Here is a 22,403-nt window from a genome sequence, read left to right on the forward strand (position 1 = left end):
ATTGCAACCTAATAATCAGAAATGAAGAAGAGATAGACAAGATACCTGTATTGTCTGATGCCTCCATCTCCCTAAGATTATACTCAAGGTCGTATTCTTTAGAGGATATGCAAATGAAGTGCTTCAAGCCAACATTATGGGTTAGATTGACTTTATTACAAAACTAGTTATGTTTTGGGGGCTATTTTAAAGGTAAACGAGCATGGACGTGGGAAGTTTATTTTCTGTCTGTGCAATAATTCTTTAAGCTGCCTGGTAGCACATGTTGCTGGTCTCTTCCAGCCAGCTGGTGGGTTCCCAGGCAGAGTCTGTCACACTCACATCACATGGAATCCCCAAGCACTTGCAAATGCTCTGATCCCTGGAGAGGCATGGGCCTTTGGGGGCTGCAATGCTCAGTCTTTGTGCCGAGATGCTCTGCTTAGGAATTCAGGGCACAATGTAAACCTAGCTGTGGATCGTGCCATTCCACCTCCTTTTTTTTTACTCCTCCTTTTCATAAGTCCTGGATGTGATATGTTTCACAATTATATGTTTTGTCTTATGTTGTTGCTCTCAGATTGCACGTGTGAGAACACAGCATCTCGGAAAAGATTTACAAACGGGTGCGGTGACTGATGGCACTTTATTTGTGAAGGAAAAGGCATATGTTTGCCTTGTGGTGTGTGGATCAAAATCCAGTGAAAAATGAACTGACTACACCAGTAATAGGCATCTTATTTACCCCTTACCCTCCCCCAAAATTAAAGGCAGGAAAATGCTGGATGCTATGTGGAGATAACATACAATTTATTGATTCTCTCTGTATGCTTTATGGCTCTAATGGACTTTATGAAAACCCTAAGCCTGTCCATTTTATCTTTGTAAATAATTGACTGAGAACACTGTTCTAAATAGGATAAGTGGAATGAGATACATGCAAGGAGAATACTGTACAAGTAATTATATGTATACGGTACATTTCAGTCTGTTTTGGCAAAGTTCAAATACATTTCTTCATAGTGCTTGAAAATTAGAGATCTAATTTTTGGCTCAAGTCTGTTGTCACAACTACCCTTAGCTCTACCGTAATTTGCATTTCAAGTGAACTGGAATCTCTGAGCACCGCCTCTGTGTGTTGTATGATTACTGTTAATACTTGATTTCACAGCTATTTACAGCCTTGATGTATTGCTTGACTGTTGCTAATATCTCATTTACTATTCTAACCACCCTGAACAGCCCTTCTACACAATACTTCCTGGGGTGTCTAGTCTTTTATCCCCTGACTGTAACTTCTAATTTCTCTCTGGCTGTAAAACAGTCTCATACCTTTGCTTCAGAAAGTATTTTTACTTTTGTGTTGCAGGGCTCAACCAGGATACCAGGGAGCATAGCAACACTACTTCATAGTCAGAATAGGGGGATCTTTAGTGTCCTAAGGAGTTGACTTGGAGAAGCTCAGGTTCATACAGCTCCTGGCTCCAACTAGATGCAAGACCACATATTTTCTGCCTAAGTTCAGGTTGCCACTGAAAGAAGAGCACCATCCTCTTGCTAGTGGCATTTGTTTCCCCCTGGCTTTTTGTGCTGGCACTTAGTTTATATGACTCTTAAATTAACCAGATAAAGGTTTGATCCTGCTGCAAACTAATCTTGCATTTCTTCTGGTTTGCTTTTTGGGACAGTTCCCTAACCTGCCTTAGGATGCAGCTGTGAGAGGCAATTGTCAGCACAACAAATGACCCAGCTCAGGAGGGAGAGCAGAAAGGACCACCACTTCTGGCAGATGTCCTGATTTATGCTGCAGGTCTCGTTCTGCACACTCACTGGGAATTGGCAAATGGGCATTGCTACCTTGCATGAGTGATGTTGACAGTCATTCACCTTTAAATGGCAGCAGGTTCTGTCCCCCCGTTCAGTTCCTATTGACAAGCTCTGTCTTTTATACAGGAGATGTATGTCTGGCACTCCAGGCTTTGTAAGCTGTTCATACCTGCTACAAGCCCTCAGTAATACAGGTTACATAAAGTACTCTCTACAATGTAAACTGGTATAAGTAAATGCCTTATAGAAGATAAGCATAATTATCCAAACCCTTAAATAGAAGCACTCATTACATTTGCCAAAGAAAAATGCAGATAATTGGAATATCTGGCTTAGCACATTCTGAAATTGGCCTTTGGGATCTCAGAATCTCTGATTTGGTCTTCCTAGTTTGGTGAGTAGGACTTCCAGATGGGAGATTCTTTCAGCAGAGCTTAGGTTTTAAACCAGATTTATATTGAAACTCCAAAGCCTTTGCCTCAGGATCTGCCTCGGAAGTTATATTCCTAGATAAATCAGAATACCATCCATCTTTACTGCCAACTGCAATGTGAGAGAGGTCTTCTAAGTAACCAAAGGCAGCTAAAAAAAATAGGTAATACCTCCCTCCAGGCTACTTTACTTTTCCTAGACTGTCACAGGCCTCCAAAGGGTGTATTTCAGATTTTGACTCAAAGTTACCCAAATCTAACTTACCTGAAAGCTTAGACAGGCAGGCAGGAAACAGGCAATGTCACATCATGGACCACAGATGATGTCTGAACTGGATAATAAATCCTGATAGAGATTTATTATCCATTTGCCTATTGAGTCAAATAGTTTTGACAAGTGAGAATTTGAACTGCAGAGGGCTACTGGTGGTGAAACAAAAGAAATGGGTGGTAAATGAAGTTTATGTTGTTAAATTTTGCTAAGGATTTTGGCTAAGTTGATCATGGCAAGCCCTGCAGAGCTTTACTCACTGGGCACTGGTGGCTTCTGTTCTGACAAAATTCACTTCCTTTTGTGACACTTACATTGGCTATCAAGCAAAAATAAAGCCACAGTTACAGGGAAATACACATTAGGAAATGAAGGTAGAAACCTTTCCAGAAACATGGTAATTAACTGAAAAGTAGATTATTTTAATTTTAGAATGTTTATGTGAATCTATGCATGTTAGTGGACAGAAATGCACGTCTAAATACTCTGAAGTTTGCCCTGGAGTGATGTGGTAATTACCTGGTTCTGAGTTGTGCATGTTAATTTCTGTGGGTGATTTATCTGGTTTATCTGGCTTTTACATACATATTTTCCTTCTCTATTTTTTTTTTAATGCTCCTATTTTCACAACAGAGCACAGATAGCATTCCTATAATTAAGAGTGCAGACAAGGAGAAGCGAGAGCTGAAGGTGAGGTAGTTTCTCAGTTAATCTGTGAGGAGAGAGAACTGGCAATAACACGGAGCAGTGCAGAGATGTGTGGCCAGAGAGGCAAGCAGAAAGGATACTTTTATCAGCATTGTTTCAAAGCAGCTATTACAGTAAGTACTAAAAGAGGAAAAGAAGCAATTACAGTAGTGAAGCGTAACTGAATTTTGGAATGCCTTTTAACAATGTGCAGGACAGGAACTACATCTTTACCTGAGCAACTGGGGCATGTTCTGGATCTGTCTTGCTTACCTGCTTTCAAGAGAAACACAAATACAGAGAAAAAAATTAATTGAATTTGTAAATAAGACCTATCATTAGAACTTTCAGTGTTGCAAATGTTTTTGGTGGTGGGGCCTGGGCTAGGAACAAACCCCTACCATTGTCAATGTGTTTGAGTGCTTGTTTTGTCTGATAGGTAATCAAAGATACAGATGATATGATCCTTTAATATTCATTGTTATTTACTTCTGCAAGATTCAGCTGGTTTGCTCCGTGATTGCTTTTGTAAGAGAAATACTGCGTTGTAATCAATTTGCTGTGTGCAGTTTAAAATGTCAGGGACATTTCTGTTATTTAACCTGCAGACTCATGCAGTATGGATGAGGCAGAGTTTTTGAAGTAAGGCTATTTTAAGGACTAACTTCAAAGAGATTTCAGGTTCAGCATATCCAAGTACAGTATATGCTTTTTTATTGCTTGTTTTCTTTTTAATTTAAAGTCAAGATGCATTTCAGGCAGCAGATAAGATGCATTAATTGAGGTATATATATATATTTTACTACACTGTTATTTGTCTGGTCATTCTTTTAACTATGATAAATATACACACTATTGACTGTGATCACTTTTGAGTGCTGACATTGTTTGAAAATTCATGGGAAATACTAAATATTTCTTTGTTATCAAAATATATATTTGAACGTAGAATTCAATTAAAATGTCATAATCAAAATAGTTTAAGAGGAAAACTGGTCTGTGCACTAATTTGAAGAAAAAACTTTAAAAATGGAACTCTGTGGAGCTTTTGTAGATATGTAGGCCTCTCTTCACTGTTGGTTGAGTTTATTTAAAGAGCTTTTCTAGTCACCTTTGAACCTAAATGATTTCTCCAGATGTACAGAAGTGAACAATGTAAAAATCTTGCTGCTTCAGCAGAACAGGATCCAGCTGGCAGGGAACTGGATCTGCAAGTCATTGGTTACAGCTGTGTTTCGATTTATGTGATGGTTGAAAAAATAAATTACTGGATTAAATGGCTAGAAAGAGAACTCTTTGTTTAGCCCTTGTGTGGGGACTGAAAGTGTTTATGGTGCTGTTTTCTTCAGAGTCTTTGCAAAGTAAGCTGGACAAATAGACTTATTCAAAACTTGTCTGAAATGTTGTGCATTCAGCTTTATTTCTTTACAGAAGAAACTGTATGTTTTTGTATAATGCTGTCAGCCAGCAACCATTTTTAAGGTCTCTTGGCCTTTGAGAGTGGCAGTAGCATTTTAGCAATGTCTTGTAGGCATTGCAGTTTATCACTGGAAGGCAGTTTCCTTTCGTTAAAGGTTTTCAAATGCATTTCTTGGCATGAACACAAATACATGTAGGGACTCTGTCAAACTCATAACTTTTTAATGGGTTTAATATTTCAGCTTTGTATACCACTTACCTTTTGCTCTACATAATAGTGCTGATGTAATTGTAAATTGGGTGCACAATAATTTACAGAGCAGGCACAATGAAATCAGAAACTAATGCCAAGTGTTTGGATTATCGCATATCTTACTTTAATGTTCTAACTGTGGTGATTATGTCTTATTACCTGATATCCTGATTCTGCAAAGATTTACATGCTTAATTTTACTGAGCAGTTCCACTTTGCTTGATAGGACTGAGTGGTTCACAGAGCCCATCAAATCTTTGTTAGCTATTTGGATAAGAAATGTGTTGGGTTTCTTAAGTCTTTATACAATTAGGGTCCTTTAAAATCTCACAAACTGCCTCTTCTATTGCAGGTAGCTTGGGTTGAGGGTGTTGAGATGTAACATCTTCCAGTGAAGTCCCAGCTTCACTGAAGTCACTGGGCATTTTGCCACTGGCTTCTCTTAGGCTGCACTTCTTAAATTCCACTTTTAAAAGTGTATTTTCATGCTTTTACTTATAACCAATATCCTAAGACCCACAAGTGATTTTTCTGAAGTAGTGAAACTGCTAGTGAAGTGATAGACTAGGAAATGTGAACAAAAGATTTGATATTACACCAACATGGGTTTTGAAGACTTCTTGCAGGAGCTATGGAGAGTAAAACAATAGCACAGAACTTTCAGTCATGGCAGACAGTGAGCATATAGTGCATTTTTTAAAGATTTAGCTGGCTTTCAGCATAATAGTTTGCAAAGCCAGGAGCTTTTCAGCACTTATATCTGTTTATTCAGCAATATTTCCCAGTAATTATTTTAGGCTGACCATTAGTTTCCTTTTACAGTCATAAAACAGACTGTAGATGTAGTCGAGTATCTGTTACATCCTACTTATTAAAACATTTCTAAAACAGTGCATAAACGTGGAAAATGATGGTTGTGATTAGATCATAATTGTTGTCCTATCAAGATCTAATTACATTTTCTGAAACAGTTTGCATAATTTTTTTTCAAAAGATTGCCTTTTTCAAATCCTACAAAACTCTGACCAAGGAGAGCTAAATACCAGAACAGGAGTTCCAAGGCAAAAATGAAATCAAACAAGTTGGCCAAGTTCCATCATAAGCCACCCTCAGAAATACCAGAGAGAGGCTTAAAATATTTTAAATAGAATATTTCCCCTCCCCCCTTTTCTTTTATTGCTGTCCCTGAGCAGCATTATTACATTAGGAGCCATGCGACAGAAAGTCGTGGTGATGCAGAATAAATAACCATAATGTATCAAAAGCAGACAAAGGTGTGATTGATCTGTCTGGAATTGGCAGACTCTTTCGCTGTGTCAGGCTGTTTCTTTGATCAATGAAGGTATAGCCTCTGACCTTTAAAAAAAATCAATGAGATTGATTGAAAGGAGAGAGAGAACTATGAGAATGCAGGATAGCTTTAACCTTCACTGTCTAGAAAATTTAAAATATTCTGGTTTTGCAGGCATTGAACCTATTTTGTATTTTCTTCTTAAAATGCTTTGCTTTTCCCCAGACTGCTTTTGATACCTCCAAAAACAAGGTTGTAGAAATGTTATGTCTGAATGTTTCTCACAAATCTTTATCTTCAGATTGCATTGTTAAGAAAATAGGAGTGTTTTGTCCTACGGCAGAATTCTGTACATTCTCTTAGCTTTTGCAGCATGTACCAAATACCCTTAATTTCCTTTTATAAACTTGGATTTTTATGTGGCAAATACACATCCCAGAATCAATACTCAGAGAAATGGTGCAGGTCATTTCAGGGACATTATCCACCCAAATAAAGGGACTTGTATTGCCCTATTTCAGGATCAAGCCCACTGGTGATTGCAACAATAGTGTGTAACTAGCATGGAGGGGGCACTTCTGGGAATAGACAGCATTTTTTGGTGATCTATTTCTTGTAATCTTGTGTTTTTATCAATTATATATGTGTGTGTGAGTGTGTGCGCGTATGCAGGTATACCTACACATCGGGAAACAGTAAAAATGTCACACTGGAAAATGTACAAAGAGGGATTTTTAAAATAGTGCTTGGCACTTTATGTCTTTCTTATTGAACAGACTACAAATGCAGACCCAGCAAAAACAGGTTTTTAACAGTAGGAATTTCATTTTAGTGCCAGGCTCTTCCTTTCTTCACATTGTGGTGATGCTGTATGAAGTAGTAACACAAAGCAATTAATGAAGTAAGTATAAAAAGTGATCATAAAGAGAAAAGCTAATTCATTCATTCTTTATGCTCTCACAGCTCAAGGAAACATAGGTCAAAAGAGTATGCATATCACAGTGGTTTGTTTTCACAAATAACTACTTTTTTAATTGAAAGTGTTGGTAAAATCAAGGTCTATTGAATAGAATTCACACAAAAAGTAATTCAAACTGCAATAATTTCTGCTGTCATATGTCTGTGTTTTAATAAAGGGCAGGTAAATTGACAAGTCAGCAAGGAGATGGTATAATAGCATTTCTTGAGTAAGATGGAGCTTGCGTAGGAAGAGAAGGATATTGCTGTTTCTCTGTAATTTTATTTCTGTGATTTCCTTTCTATAATAGATTGTGTAGGCTATATATACTTTCAATACTTCATGATCAGGTGGGAATTTCAGCTAAGTTAAAAAAGGCACTCTTACTAAATTAAAAGATGAATTCTGAATGTAGCATTTCTAAACAAGAAAATAGAAAGGTTGATTTTTTTTTTATGGCAAATCTGGGACTAGATAGCTGTGGGAATTTTTTGAAGTCTTTATCCTCTTGCTGTTCATCAGTGAGGTGAGAAGGTGCTAGGGACAATCATAGAGAACTGTGGTGTAGGTCATTCCAACTAGGCACAGGTCATTCTAACAGTGTTACTCTTCTAAGTCATTTAAATGCTACATTAAGAGAATCTTTATTGTATTAATATCTTTTCCATGTGCAATGTGATGAAGAAACTTTTGCTTCTAGAAAAAGGAAAGGGATGAATGCGTTATGTCCTAGTTTGAGCACACTGAAAATACGAAAATGAGAACTGTAAAATCAGAATAACGTTTGGTATTAATGCATTTCTCTCTTCCTGTTAGGTATGTTCTGATTTTGCTCCAATGGTATCTAATTCTTCTCATCACATTCTCTTAACATTAATATCTGTTATTCCAGAGGGTCCTTATCTGTCACACAAAGTTTGTGTTAATATTGCAAATCACCTCACTCTCTCTGTTTAAGAAACAAAAGGCTCATCCTGTATTTGAGCAGGTTCTGATATCTGACATGCATGTCCAGCCTCACCTCTCCTCCTGCTCCATCCAGAATTAATAATCCAGGAAATGTCTTCTTTTTGTTTCTTTTCTTTTTTTCCCCCTTTTTTTTTTAATTTTTGGGTGTTTCAGCAATGGCTACCCCCCTTTCTGCTCCTTACAGACACAAACTGCATCTTTCCAGTGAGGATGTGGATGCTGTCCCCTTGTGGATGATGCTCACACTCTGAGCTGCTGCCTGCAAAACTGAACAGTGCCCTTCAGCCAGTTTAAGGTGGTGTCTGTTGCAGTGCATTCATTTAGCATTACTAAAGGACAAAATTAAGATTCTTTTTGTTTCTCATCGCCCTGCCAGCTAAAGCTTTCCCAGAAAAGAGGCAAAGCTGAGGTCATTTTTTTTCCATCTGTGAGGGGTCAGTGACTGCAACCAAGCTGTTCCTGGCTGAGGTATAAGCCTGTTAAAAAGCACCTATGCTAGCAGCTGAATCATTTTCAAGACCAATTTTTTATATTTCTACTAATGAAAATAGCGGGTCATTAAATCCAGCAGTCCATCTCCAGTTATAACCTGTTTTGGACAACACAGACCCCTGCCCAGACAGACCTCCAACCTCATCCTTTGCCTCTACCATGAGACCCCTGTTTGCTGACCCCATCCCACACCCACTGCCAGCATCTCTAGGAGCACAAATTCCTCCCCAAAATACCATTCCTGTTTGGTATCCTCGATGCTGCCCAGACTGGGGCTGTGCAGTCGGTCTGTCCCGATGAGAAGCAGATCTCTGGTTAAAAAAGGTGTGGTTCTGCTTGGAAACAGAGGCAGTGTGTACAGGCAGTGATGTAAGTGTAAATCTACCAGGGTTTTCTTTCACTATTGTTATTTAAGTCTAACAGAATAAATCAGACTTAAGAGACCTGAATTCTGGATGCCTGCTACCTGGATTCTTTCTTTCCTCCTGAGAAAATGAGAGATGGATATGTGAGAATTGCTGGAGCATTTTTATGAAAAGCTCTTAGATCTTTTCCTGCACAGGGAAAAAAAAAAAAAAAAGTTTAACGGTTGACATTTAATCTTCATACAGCAAATAATAATTACAGGCAGGAATTTAAAGTGGTTCTGCTCATAGTCAAGCTGATGGTTCTTTTCTCCTTGCTTTGCATGAGGATTTACTGTACTGTGGATGCAAAATGTAAATGATGGGCAATTCTGTGAAATTCAGACATGCACACAAAACTGTCTTTCCAACTTTTTCACACTTACCTTCAAACCGAAAATGGATTTTCCTGGTGGCTGATTAGCCAGAAATGAGTTGTTTCTAACTAGGTTGAGGGGAGGAGGGTTCTGTAATATTGGATTAGTGAAAGGAGTGAACAGCTTCAGTTTAATTCAACTAGTCTTCTATTTTAAATCTCCAAGGAAACAGCTGAGTTGAATGTTAATTAAACAGCAGTCTTTGATCCACCCAGCCACTCCCGGAGGCATAATAATAATATATAAGTGCACAGCAGCACATATATAATAGGTACACTTAAAGGACTGCATCTAATCTCACCATACTCACATTTAAAACATTTCTTGCTGACCCACTCTTATATTATTTAAACAGTGAAAGGAAAAAAGAGGAGAAAATGCTAAGCTAAACTTTGACGGTCTGAAGGTAGGGCAGCAGAGCAAGTGCGAGTTCCTATTATGAGGATGTATAAGGGTTAATGATTAGAAGAGTGGAATCAGGAAAGACCTTAAGCCCAGATCTATGACAGTGGTAATTGAGCTGATTGATTACGACATCTCGTTTCAGACGACTATTGATTTAATCTAGTCTGCAGTCCCATTGGCCCCAGAGGTGCTCCCGAGTGAGGCTCAGCACTTGAACCTGGGTACTCTTCCCTACTCACCGTCTGGTTATAAATTTCCAGAATCTGCAACCATTTATAATTTTCACTCATCTTCATCCTTTTATTCAGAGGCTTCTAATTTCATCATGCTAATGTTTTTAACCATTGAGGGGAGAGGCACATGGAAAATGAAGTGGCACAGACTGAAAAGGGTGGGTTTGTAAAAAAAAAAAAGGCAAGGCAGAGAGCCGGGGCTCTGTGGCCAGTATTTGCATCTGTTGTCTCTGATTCGCAGAGCTAGAAAAGGCTGCTTTTGGAGGCAGTCCACAAAGCTGGGCTATCAGTAGGCAGTTTGCTGTACGCGCACGTTCAATTATTAAAATAGTAGATTTTTTTTTTCTTTCTGATAGCCATAGCGAGGTCATGACATTAATTTATCCAGGGTATTGTGGGTAACTATACAGAAAAAAAGCATAAAGGGCACAGATGCTGGAGCAGCAAAAAATGGATGGGTCTGAGCAAAAGGAGATTAAGAGGCGATGACCAATCTAATGTACGTATAGCAGTAAGAAGCCGGCATCCGTCACAGACTGTTGATGGCAATAAGTATTTTAAGCCATGCTGTGCATGTGGTAATTTTTTTTTTTTTTTTTTTTTTTTATACCTCAGTAACTGCTAAGCTGAATGCTGTAATCCTGTATTTTTTCAGTTTCCCAAATCTGATTTTGGTCTTGTTTTTGTTGTCTCATGCTTGGCGTTCTTCGCTCGCTCTCTGTCTGTGGGTGTGTGTCTGTCTCCGTCTCTCCCTTTCTCTGAGATTACAAACTTAACTGTTTCCTAATTGTCTACTTTCCTCCATCCTTTTCCTAAGAAATTAATCACCATCACCACGACTGGTCCCAAGCGCGCACTAACTGGGCTTAGGGCGTGCACCCGACGTTTTGGCTCCTTTCCTTCACTTTGGGGCTGTGTGGCATTTTCTTTTGGACCTTTCCTGCAATTGGATGCCCTTCCCGTTCGCTGCTGCTGCCGTAAGGTTGCCAAAAGGCTACCTGAGCCGGGGCTGCAGCGCTGCATCCTGGGACCTGCCCGCCCGGCTACGCCGAGGGCTTCCACGGCACCAGGCAGCTCTGAGAATTGGCTGGTGAATTGCGTATCACCTGTCCCCCCCCTCTGGTAAATAATTTCTATACCGCGAATCACAGTGGTGTGGTATTGTCTGGAAAAGTAATTCCCAAATACTGTTGGCGTAAAAAAGGGAAAAGCCGAAAGACTGTCAACACCGTAAGCCATTAAAGTCCCTTGCCTTAAGAACAAAGGAACAAGGTAAAAATGCACACAATGATTATGCTCTGTGGATTTTCATAGCCTGTCAGACAACTTGTGCCTGTGTTTCAGTTATCAGCCTTTGTGCTTTGTTTTGTGTTGTGTATTTTCTATACGTGTCTTGAGTTTCTCCGTGTGTGTATTCGGTGTACGTGTATGTGTTCAGACTTCTCTACCAAAATGGAGCAAATACCATGCAGAAAAATACACAAGTGGGGCTCAAACATGCATTTTCAGTACTCAGTGTGGTGGTGCGGGTGTATTGCCATTGTTCTCTTGCAGTGCTCCCTCTGACACAAGCAGCTTCTATTTTTTATTTTATTTTAACTAAGAAGTCTAAAATGAAAGAAAAGAAAAAGAGGAAAAAAATTTGCTTAGTCCAGTTAAATGCCAGTTGAAGCCCAGAAACTCACGATTTCAGCACAGTGAATGGTGATTCAGACCCTGGCAGGGTTTTGGCTATGAGACAATTCCTACTTATAAAGAGTACAATGAAAGGAGGGGGGAAGATAGCATTAATTTTGAGGAAGATTAATATTAGTCTTTTAATGTTCATTATTTTCTGAAGAAGTGAATCCTTGTAGCTTTTGAGAGCTAGTGTGTCCTTCCCACTGGTATTTATTCGAGCAAAGGAAAAAATGAAGAAGGCGTAGAATAAACTCCTAAGACTGTTCAAGAATTACTGGCATTATTTCTCTCTACATCACGTGTGAGCCTGGGTTGCCTGCTATTCCTGAGGCAGAGGATCGAGGATGAAAGTCTGTGTGTCAGAGCCTGTTTTCACAACTGCATTTGGAGATCTGTCTTATTGATTAGGAAAAAAAGGGGGTGGGAATAGGAGTGTGAGGTGAGGGGAGGACCGACTGACTACTGGCTTATTGCAGCTCAAGACATTTTCTTCCGGAAAGATGTCAAACAACTGAGACACAGCAACAGAGGAAGTAGAAAGGTGGAAAAATAAGAAGAGGGACCCTTTGGAAGAAATGAAGGCATTCCTTATGAGAGCCTTGAGGTTTTTTGTTTTCTTTTTTCTTCTAACATCTTACCCACAAGGGCTAGAGTGACAGCGTCATGCAAATGCTGCAGTCCAGCAGGTCTGAGAGAGGGTGGATGCTAGAGAGTGAGTTAATGTTAATGATGAGTGCAGTGAAAATACCAGCCGATACCACCCCCTCCACACACAACTGCTCTGAGTCAGCATCCGCTGCTTTGCCGTGCCTTTCTGTGCGTGTGTGTGTGTGTGCGTGCGCATGTGTGTGTGTGTGTGTGTGTGCTGTGACCGTGTGTGTGCATGGAAGGTAAAGCCAGTCAGTCAGTGAGAAGCAAAGGTACGTTTGAGAGCAACTAAAATCTGACTGATTTCCATCTTCAGAGCATCAGATGTATTCCCTAAAGAGGATGGGTCTATGCGATGGGGGTGGTATAATTATGTTAATGTCATATTTATAGAGGGGAGAGATTTTTCATTCTAATTATTGATTTGAAAGCTGTGGTCAAAATTGTTTGTTAAATCATGATCAGCTTAAAAAAAAGAAATTTAATGAAATCTAGGGACTGCTATACATATATATCTCTCTGAGATATATATATATTTTGTTTCATTTAACTATTTTGTGTCTGGGGCATAACTGATTGAATGGTGCACAGTGACAAAGAAACGGCTCTTATATAATGTTGCATTATATCATCAGCTGAAATAATATTGTAAATAATCCAAAATGTTCTGAAATCTGAAGTATCAGTCTGGAGGGGAGGGTGAAGGGCAGGGGTGGGGGTGGGGGGCGCTGGCAAATCTTTTCTTCGGCAGAGCACTCTGTACAGCTTTCTTGTAAATGGATGGTTCACCTGTTCGACCAGCAGAGATTCTAATTCTTCCCCCCCCTTCTCTTTTTTTTTTTCCTTTTTAAAGCTGAACGGCTTCCTGAAGAGCTCTGAGTTTTCTATGCCAGATTCTGCTCCAGTGGCTAGGACCTTTATGGCTGCTGTTTCTTTTGCTCTGGGATCTGATGGAGGAAAAAAATAAAAAACCCACGATGGATCCTGTCCCTAAAGTAGAAATTTTCTTTTTCATTCTGCAAACAAGGCTAAAGATCGGAGGAGAATGAATGCAAAAGTAATTCAGGATTGTGGTCGTGCCATTAAAAGTGTTCGGCTTCAGGACAAAATTATTTGGGAAATCCGAGCATTTCTTCTTACTGTATCGACAGTATTTGAAAGTTATGTGTGCTTTGAGTAATCTGGTTCAAGTGACAACAATCTCTACATGTCAATGTTTTCTGCAGCTTATGGAGTGAAGGCTAGTTTTGCCATTGGAAAGGAAGAAGCTTTTTCTAGCAGTCTGTAGAAGGATTAAATGTTGAACGTGGGGAACAAGCAAAAAGTGAATACACGCCCAAAGGTTATCCTTGCATCGTGAATGGGTTTAAAGTACTCTGTAACCCAGGGCCCACCTGAAGAGTAGGACTAAAAGTATAATGGGGAAATATTTCAATTAGAACCCCCTTAACAAGCATTTAATCCTTCTTTCAGGCATTAAGGAAATAGAATAAAATTGTTACTGTACAAATCTGCTGGAAGCAGATTTTAACCCATTTGTAGACGCTTCCTTCTGATGCATTATAGTAACACAGCTACTTGCAAGACAAGGCAGTGAAGATTTTTATCCTGTGTTCTTTGTTTTTTCTTTTCAAAAGTTAAGGACTATACTCTCAGAAAAGTCTGTTCGGTCAGCTGATACATTGTTTGAATGTATGTATGTGTCTTGCCTGCTTATTTGATCTTTTCTGCCCCCTACTTGAAACTGTGATTTGTTTATTTGGGGGGAAGGAGGTGGTGTTGATTTGGGTGGGGGGGTGGGGACTTTGGTTTTAGGGTTTCTTTTGGGTTTGGGGGTATTTTTTCTATTTAACAATAGCAGTGAAAGTTTTGGTGACAGCGATTATGACTACTAAACAATTCAGTCTATTGGAAGACGAATTCTACTGGATCATATCGGACTTTTCCTAGTCCCTGAGACCCTAACTTGTGAGGTTTTTTAGCAACAATCACAAGTCAGGCTCTTGGGACCTAGGCGGAGGGGAACCAGCAGCTTTGGACTGTGATTGTTTCTCTGCAGAATTTAGAGAACCAAAGGAGCTTTCCTTGCCTGGAAGGGTGAAAAGGAAAATATACCTGTTTCAAATGTTAAGCATCAGAACTGTTCCTAAAAAAAAAAAAAAAAAAGAAAAAATAATCTAAACAACTGTTACCCATTGTGCAACATTAGGATGTTACATATTTATATGTTTAGAAAACTGGACTAGATGTCATGTAATAATTTGAATTAAAATGTAACCTGAATGTTTGTTTGCACCTAAAAACTCCCCCCAAACAACAAAAAGCAACAAAAACCCCACTCAAAACAGATACTAAAATATACAAAAGACTTCCAGCCATAATATTAATAGTACTGGTATTACTGTAGACAATTCTGATAGATAATTACCACAAAGGATATATATTTATCCTTACTGTTGCAGCATTAATTGACTTTTAGAACATAAAACACAAACACTGATGTTTGAGGCCTAGAAAGCATTCATTCTGTTGTTTGAATAATGATTTCAGTCTACAGGAAAACTGTTGCTTAGCTTTTCCTGTAACATGGAACAAAGAGTATTTTGTAGTTAGTTGCCATCCTTTTTCTTTGTCCAAGTGAGAACACAATGTCATTTAAAATATTCTCTCATTTAATTTACATTTTAATCTGAAAGAGAATATTGGTTTAAAAATCATACTACAGCATTATCATCCCTTTGCACTCAGAAACATATTTCTTGTACCTGCTCAATTTAAAGTGAACCCACAATACTCTAAGCACCCGACTCAACTTCCAACTTCTCTATCACTTCTTATATTTTTTTATCCCTTTGATAAAAAACAGTGGGAACTGTATCTTGTCCCTCATGTATTAAGTTCTTCACTGACTGCATAAGGAGATTCACAAGCACATGAGCTATTCTGCATTGCTTATTTGTCTCAAACAACTGATCTAAAACACATAATCTGATTTGTATTTCTTAATACTTTATAGATGAGTTAGTTCTCAGTAATTTTTCTCTGTTTCCTGTGCCTAACCAAGATGCTGCAGGACTTTGTTGATACATCAGACTTCACTGAAACAAAGACTTCACACAGATCAGGCATCTAAACTATTTGTTCATTTCAAAAGTGGCATTTTGGCTGCAGTATATTTTTTCCACTCATGTGGGAGGAATTGTGTTTTATTGTAAGCATCAACACTATTGTTAAAATAAATTGTTCTTATCTGTTAGTATAATACTTTTTCTTCTTGTCTTGTTTTCTTAAGAGAAAGAAACTATGCTCAGTACATAGTTTTCAAGTTGCTCAAGATATAATTAGTCTTTAAATAGTCATAAAAAATATTGCCTTAGCAATTACAATGATGATACAGTTCCTGTAAATATGTAATTCTTTTCTTCATAAGTTGTCAATCCCACATGCTAAGAACACCCAAAAGAGCTACTGGCAAAAATTTAGATACAGAGGACACTTTTTTAAAGCAGACATGATATTTAATGTTGACTTCTGTTTAGGCAATGTAGGAAAAGCAGATCTGAATGTGTATAGGAAAGACAAATGCACTCAGATAGATGCTACACTACACTCGTGAAGCACGTTGTTAGGAATCTATACATATTCTGTAGCAGTTTTCAGCACCGAAAACAGGTTATTTAAGATACTGATCAGGTGAACAAACATTCTGTTCATTCGAGCTGTATAATGAGATAAACCTATATTGTGTATTGGTATACACATATCAATATATAATTATAATAACATATAATAGATACAATATATAATAATACGTAATATATATAGTATATAATAATAGTATTTATCAAAATTAAAAATCCTTATAGATTTATTCAGCTGTACAATGCACCCATCTATGCATATTAAAGATTGTTTCTTGCATTTCTTTTTCGATCAGCAAAATTTACTTGAATGAAGATAGCTCAATTTAGCACTCTGAATTAATTTTGCATTTAACACTGTGTGTACAATGAAGGTGAAGCTGTGGTATGAAATGTTTTGTCTCTGTCAGTCTGAAGATTTCGACCATGCTCTGCCCTGCATTGAGAGCGAGAAGAAAATGAATCATTAGAAACCCCTGCCTGGCGTATTTGGTGCTCCAGCAAAAGTGGTGAATATGCAGTCCTGCCTCTGCATTACTGCTTGAACTGGGATGACTCCCGCAGCTCTGCTCTGCCCATCATACTCACTGCTGCCCCTTGCCATAGTGATGGCAAAGTTGGTGCACTGCCTGCCTCTTTTCCTGCTCCCTCCTCTTCCCCAGGGCAGCACAACCAGCCCAACCTCAGGTACACAGGTAGGGCAGAGGTGGATGGAGGGGAGGGAGAAGCAGGGTCTTCACTCAGGCAGATTTTTCACCAAGATCAGCAACGTGTTTCCATGTCCTGGGACTGCATGACAGCACCTAGAGAGACCATGTAGGAAGCACTCCCATTCCCCCAGTGACAGTATGTGAAAGCTGTCTCTATTAGCACAAATAAATAGAAAGCATCATCTTCAGTACGCTATGCTTAGATATATGTACAGAATTTCAATGCATCTCTTTATATAGGAATCATATATTTCTATACAACTTGATGTTGTTTCAGTGCAAAATGCATTTAAATGCTCTTTAATAAGTGATTTCAGAGTAATCAGCTTGTGCTACAACAAAAACAAAAAACAAAAACACAAGCTCTTGCAAAGGGGGAGGAAGAGAGAGAGAGAGAGGGAGTGAAAAAGATGTGTGGTGCATACAAAAAAGGGCTGATATTAACAATTCGATGGGTTCCTAGTTGGTGGAGCAGACTGAGCCAGACGCATATATTAGCGGCTGTCTGCTGCTGATGGGAGCCTGCTCAATGCGGTGGAAATGAAGGATCACCTAGGCTCTGACACCAGCTTATTTGTACGTTTTAATTTTAAAAAGGAAAATCACTGTTTTACATAAACATCTTAACCCCTACATGATTTTTTTTTTCTTTTCCCCTCCCTCATATTGTTTGCTAATTTACTGTCAACTTAAAGTGCTGTTTAGCTACAGCCCAACAAAACATCAGTCAAAACCAGTATTAGCTTCTCTTTTGTCTGCCATGTACAATTGAGTTATTATGATAATTGTCTACTTTAATTTTTAGCCTTCATGGGAGATGTAACAATTTTCTGGAGCTTTATTTTTGAGGCATTTTAAGTTTCAGCAATATACCATTTCATATTTCACCCAAACAATGCAAAACATAAAACCAAAAAAACCCCAAAAAAACCTCATAGTTCAAGCTCGGGTGATTTGATCAATTATTTTCATTAACCTGAAAGTCTTTAGCACCTTTGTATGGTATTACATATATGGGACAGGATTTCTTTTCCAACCATATAAACTCTAAGATCCATTAATACAGTGCTGAAGACTACTACATGAGTCGAGGGAATTCCAATCCAAGTTAATTACTGTTGGAATTAGGGGGAAGAATATTCCACTCCAAGTTGTATAACAAGAATCTACAATTATCACATTTCAAGACATTGCTCTATTCATTTGATGAAAAATGTCAATGAGGTTTAACAGAAGATGTTCTGCATTTCCGTGGGTAATGAAAATCGGCACATCCACGATAAGCTAACACAACATTTTCACTGTGTGAATATGCAGTGCAGCAGAAATTTCTGTAGGCAGTAAATGTAGCCATCATTTTGATTCGCCCGTGTGATGATTATGCTCAATTCCTGACTAGGTACATAATTTCACACTGAAAAAGAGTCACCTCCTCTTAGGGACCAACTACAGCCTACAAAAAGAAAAAAAAAAGCAAAAAAACCCAAACACCTAAAACCTCCAAACAAACAACAACAACAAAAAAACCACTGCTGTCTGATATCTAGCTAGGTAGCCACACAATAGGAAAAAAACTCTATATCTGGAATGCTATAAAAATGACAGCTGAAACTGTATCACTCAATTAAAAGTAGATTTATTTTATTATGTTCATTTAAAGTGGTTTTGTCCAAACAATGTATCTGAGGCATTCATCACCTTGTTAAGTTTTTTCATTGTTTGATGATTACAATAGGCATCTTCAGAGTTTGTTGGATGCTGTGTTATTGCACTCCTTGGCAACACTGGAGTGATTCTTATGGGGAGTTATATTCTGACCAGAATCCAGCTCAGTTGATTGATGAGCTTCACTTGCAGTGCCTGAGTAGCAACAAGTGGATGGAAGCCTTAGAGAATAAGTGAACATCAGATTAATAAAATCAACACTGATAAAATTATTTCATCTCTTAAAACATCTTTAACCTATTAAGTAGGATTTAAAATTAATCACAGAATCTTCCAGTTGATTACAGACTGAAGTTTATCTGGTAGGCTTTCAGAAGTGAAATCTTTACGCCTGTCCCTACTTATTTAGGAGTTAAGGATTAGTTGTAATTGTGGGATAAACTAGATACATAATGATAGTTTGAGCAATATGAGTATCCTATAGGGAACAAGGCAGACAATATTCTGTACTTTTCTTTTACTCGTTAGCTGTCGCACTGGGGCTGTGATTCTCTATAAGGAGTATGTTCATTTGTTTAAATGACCAAGCAAATCAACAAGGTTGTGCTGAGTAGTTTAGGGCTGGTAATTTTGGTTTTGGTTTTGGGAGGTTTTCTTCCACCACCCCCAACTTCTTTTCTTGGATGTGTACGTGTCATGCATGGGAAGGTATGAAGGAAAAACAGCTATTCAGCAGAGACACGTCCCACCCCTTTAATTAAGCTTTTCCTGGACTATGTAAAAACACTGGCAATGTGTAAATCCCATTTGTGTGTTTGTTATTATTATTTTAACAGATTCCTAAGTATTACATTAAGATACCTCAGTGATGAAATACACATGAAAATAGTTGCATTAGTAAGTCACTGGATACCGAAAGGTTTGGATGGCATAGGCACAGAGCCAACTGGAAGATTTTATTTTTTCATTTAATTCCTTTCACCTAGTAGGCTCCCTAAGCATTAGGCAGAACCCAGTATGTGGCTAAGTTATTGCTCTAGTGTTCATCACACAAAAAGCACAGTCTTAGCATTTGTAAATTTTCTTCTGGGAGGTTTCTAATCTAGACAGCATTTGCGTTTGGGGATTACACCACAGTCTGTTCCCCACCACCTCCCCCTCTAACATGTAGCCCTTTCAACTTCTTCAAAGAAGTGCGGAAAAGTAGGTTCTTTTATTAATAGCAGAAAACAAACCGACTGCTGGACTTCCGTGGCAGAGCTCACATAATGCGGCAGGGTGGGAACTGTAACAAAGAATGCTTGAATGCACTAAACGTATAGTGAAACCCCATTTACATTCACTGATGGGGCTTAAAGTACAATAAATGAGAAGTCTAAAGTAAAAATAAGCAGGGCTATGAAAAGACTTCAGTGAAGGTAGATGCTTCTTGAAAAGTTTAGCACAAGATTTAATTTCAATCTCAAGCCTTTCCTAGTAGAATGCATTTCTTCACAGTGCATTCCCTTTGCTTAAAGCATTTCCATCGGATGACAATAAATCAGATGAAATGAGTGCCTCCAATGCATAAAGAAGTAGATTCTGTTTATCCAGTTTATGTACTGATTTTCATACAAGTGAGACAGTTACCAGTGGAAAAGTCTTCATGGTTCACTGTCTATTCCTCTACACTCTCTCTCCTCTGCAAATTGCCTTTGAAGTACATGGGGAAAACTTTGTGTCTTGAAAAAGTTTGATTGTGGGATCCTCACTTGCTCTCCACTACTAAAATGTTTCTAAAATGTTGGGTGTAGGTACACCACGGACTCGCACAAGGTGGTTGCTTTTCTTCTGCTAAAGTTATTCTGTGGAATAGAATCACAAGTAACAATCACAACACATAGCGAGTAACAATCACCTCTCCCCTTCTCTTCATCTCTTTGTTTCAGCCCCTTCCACAGCCCCACTGTAAGGCCCTACAAGATGCTGGCTTTGTTCTCCTAGGAGTTTAAATCAGCCTTGCTCCCATTGTTTGTATTTCTCTCTACAGTTGTTCTTCATCCTGCACATGCAGGACATATAAATTGCCACTACTTGTAAATTTTCGCAGACTCTGCATCTCCTCCCTTGGTCTCACTCAGAAACAACCAGCAGTCAGACATTATATATTAGGTTGTTTGTTCAGTTTTCCACATAAAGCTCTTCTTTCGCATTTTCTTTTGAAGAATGGCATGATAGTCCTGATTTCTGCACTATCACAATGGAGGTTCATTTGTGGAACATCAGATTTAATAACTGTGATTTGGGAAAAGCAGGCTATGGGATAATTTCCTGCTGCTCGGTTCAGCAGAGGTAGTTTCTGCTGGTGATGTGCATAAAACTTATGTTAACAGCGTTTAACCAGATTTATATTTCCAGAAATTTTGACAGTCAACCCTAGACCTCTGTGAGCCAATTCTGCTTTGGGCCTACAGGATGCATCCTGCAGCAGCTGGCATGAGCCTGATCCAGACATAGCCCCTCTCCATCCCTATGGCATGGTGTCCCAACAGCACAGGAATCACCATTCAGCAAGCCCAGCACATGAAATGGCTGGCACAGCCATTTTGTGGTGGGATTTATAGCCTTCCACTGCAAGCACAGGGTTCATCGCTCTGTTGGGAAGATTTGTCACAAGTCTAAGGATACACTGTGCTTATAGCTCTTGCTGTGTTATTTATATACACACACTGGAGTATTCGGGGAGTTGGATTTACTGTGAGATTTTAAATAAACATAGGAGACCTTGCTTTTCTGTTGTTTATTACGTTGGCATATTATTTTGGATCTTAATCCTCAAACTTATGTGTCCTTCTGAAAGAGAAGTATGATCAAAATATTGATGTTTTAGGAGCCATTGAGGCTCCAGGTTTTTAAACAATGGCTGGATGCTTAGAAGTGAAGCAGGTTACCTGTGCAGCATTGGAAACCTCTCCTGACTGACTCAGAGGGTTAGATTTCTTGTGGGTGTTGCCAGTATCTGAGTGTTGAAGTTTGGTAGGCTTTTATGAGTTAATAAATTCCAAGGGTTGCAGCTTGGCTTTCTGAAATTTGGTAATCATTCCCTAAATGCTAGTGGGAAATCAAAATTACTACATGCAATAACTAACACTTTTAAAACCCTTTGAAATGTTTCCAAACTGCTGCCTACGTGCTCTTTGCTGCATCAGTGGCTAAAGATTTAGGGTCATTTTCTGACACCCATCATGAATGTAGACGAGTTCCCTTGAGGCTTTACTTTCCTTCCCTGCCATTTTCCCAGTGCTGTCCAGGCAGACTGTGGGCTCTTTCCCGTGGGGAACACCACTCACTAATGGGAGCACAGTGAATGTCACAGGGGAACCTTGACTTTTATTAGATCTCTGAGACCTCAGTATAAAGCAAATATTAGAAAAGCAGGAGGTCATGATTTAGCATGGCAGAGTGAGGAAACTTTTTTATACATTTCTTTTACACATTTCTTTTACCATCTTCCATCTGCTGTTTGTCCTTGTGTTGTTCACAGTGACTTAGAGCAGTGTTTGGAAAGAGAGAGTTGCATCTGAAAAAGCTATGATCTCACATCCAAATACTCTACTACTCTCCGTTCAAACTCTTCAGGTTAGTTTTAATATGCACATTTACTTTTTTTAGACTTCTATTTTTAATGCTCCCAATGATCTTCTGCAAAAGGAAGAAAAACACAGAAAGGAGGAGCTCCACAGAGGGTCCCTGGCTCATCATTTTTGTATGAACCAGTCTAATGTGTGTGTCTCAATTCTGTGTGGTTTTACCGCGGCGAAAAAGAATCCTTCAGCTTGGATTATGAAATGACAACAGAACTTAACACCTGCAGTAGTCTTCTGAGAGGACTTGCTCTTCTGCTTGTGGTAAAACCTGGGGCTGAATGCCATCCATTAATGCCATGGATGCTTTCCTGTATCCTCTCTGCTTCCACATACCATGTGCCATCCGCTAGACCAGGAAACTCAGTACCACACAGGACTTGCACCTTACATGGACCAGGCAAGAAACACAGCCAGGCACCTTCTTCTTTCTTTCCCTC

The 22,403-nt window shown here is 38.9% G+C and overlaps 1 protein-coding gene across 7 annotated transcripts in view; it reads left to right on the forward strand.

Annotated features, from left to right (window-relative positions):
• Positions 1-22,403, forward strand: part of LOC116992041 — a 361,926-nt gene that overhangs the window by 260,401 nt on the left and 79,122 nt on the right. For 2 of the 7 annotated variants that reach the window (XM_033051165.2, XM_033051166.1), the window contains one exon: positions 13,178-15,586. The exons of 1 other annotated variant lie outside the window; for it this stretch is intronic. In XM_033051165.2, coding sequence (XP_032907056.1) covers positions 13,178-13,291 — 114 coding nt within the window. In that variant the 3' untranslated portion in view covers positions 13,292-15,586. 4 more of the 7 variants (XR_004416980.2, XR_004416979.2, XR_004416978.2 and 1 more) reach the window with 4 other exon arrangements.

This window comes from Catharus ustulatus, chromosome 2, assembly GCF_009819885.2.
Source record: "Catharus ustulatus isolate bCatUst1 chromosome 2, bCatUst1.pri.v2, whole genome shotgun sequence".
Taxonomy (NCBI): domain Eukaryota; kingdom Metazoa; phylum Chordata; class Aves; order Passeriformes; family Turdidae; genus Catharus; species Catharus ustulatus.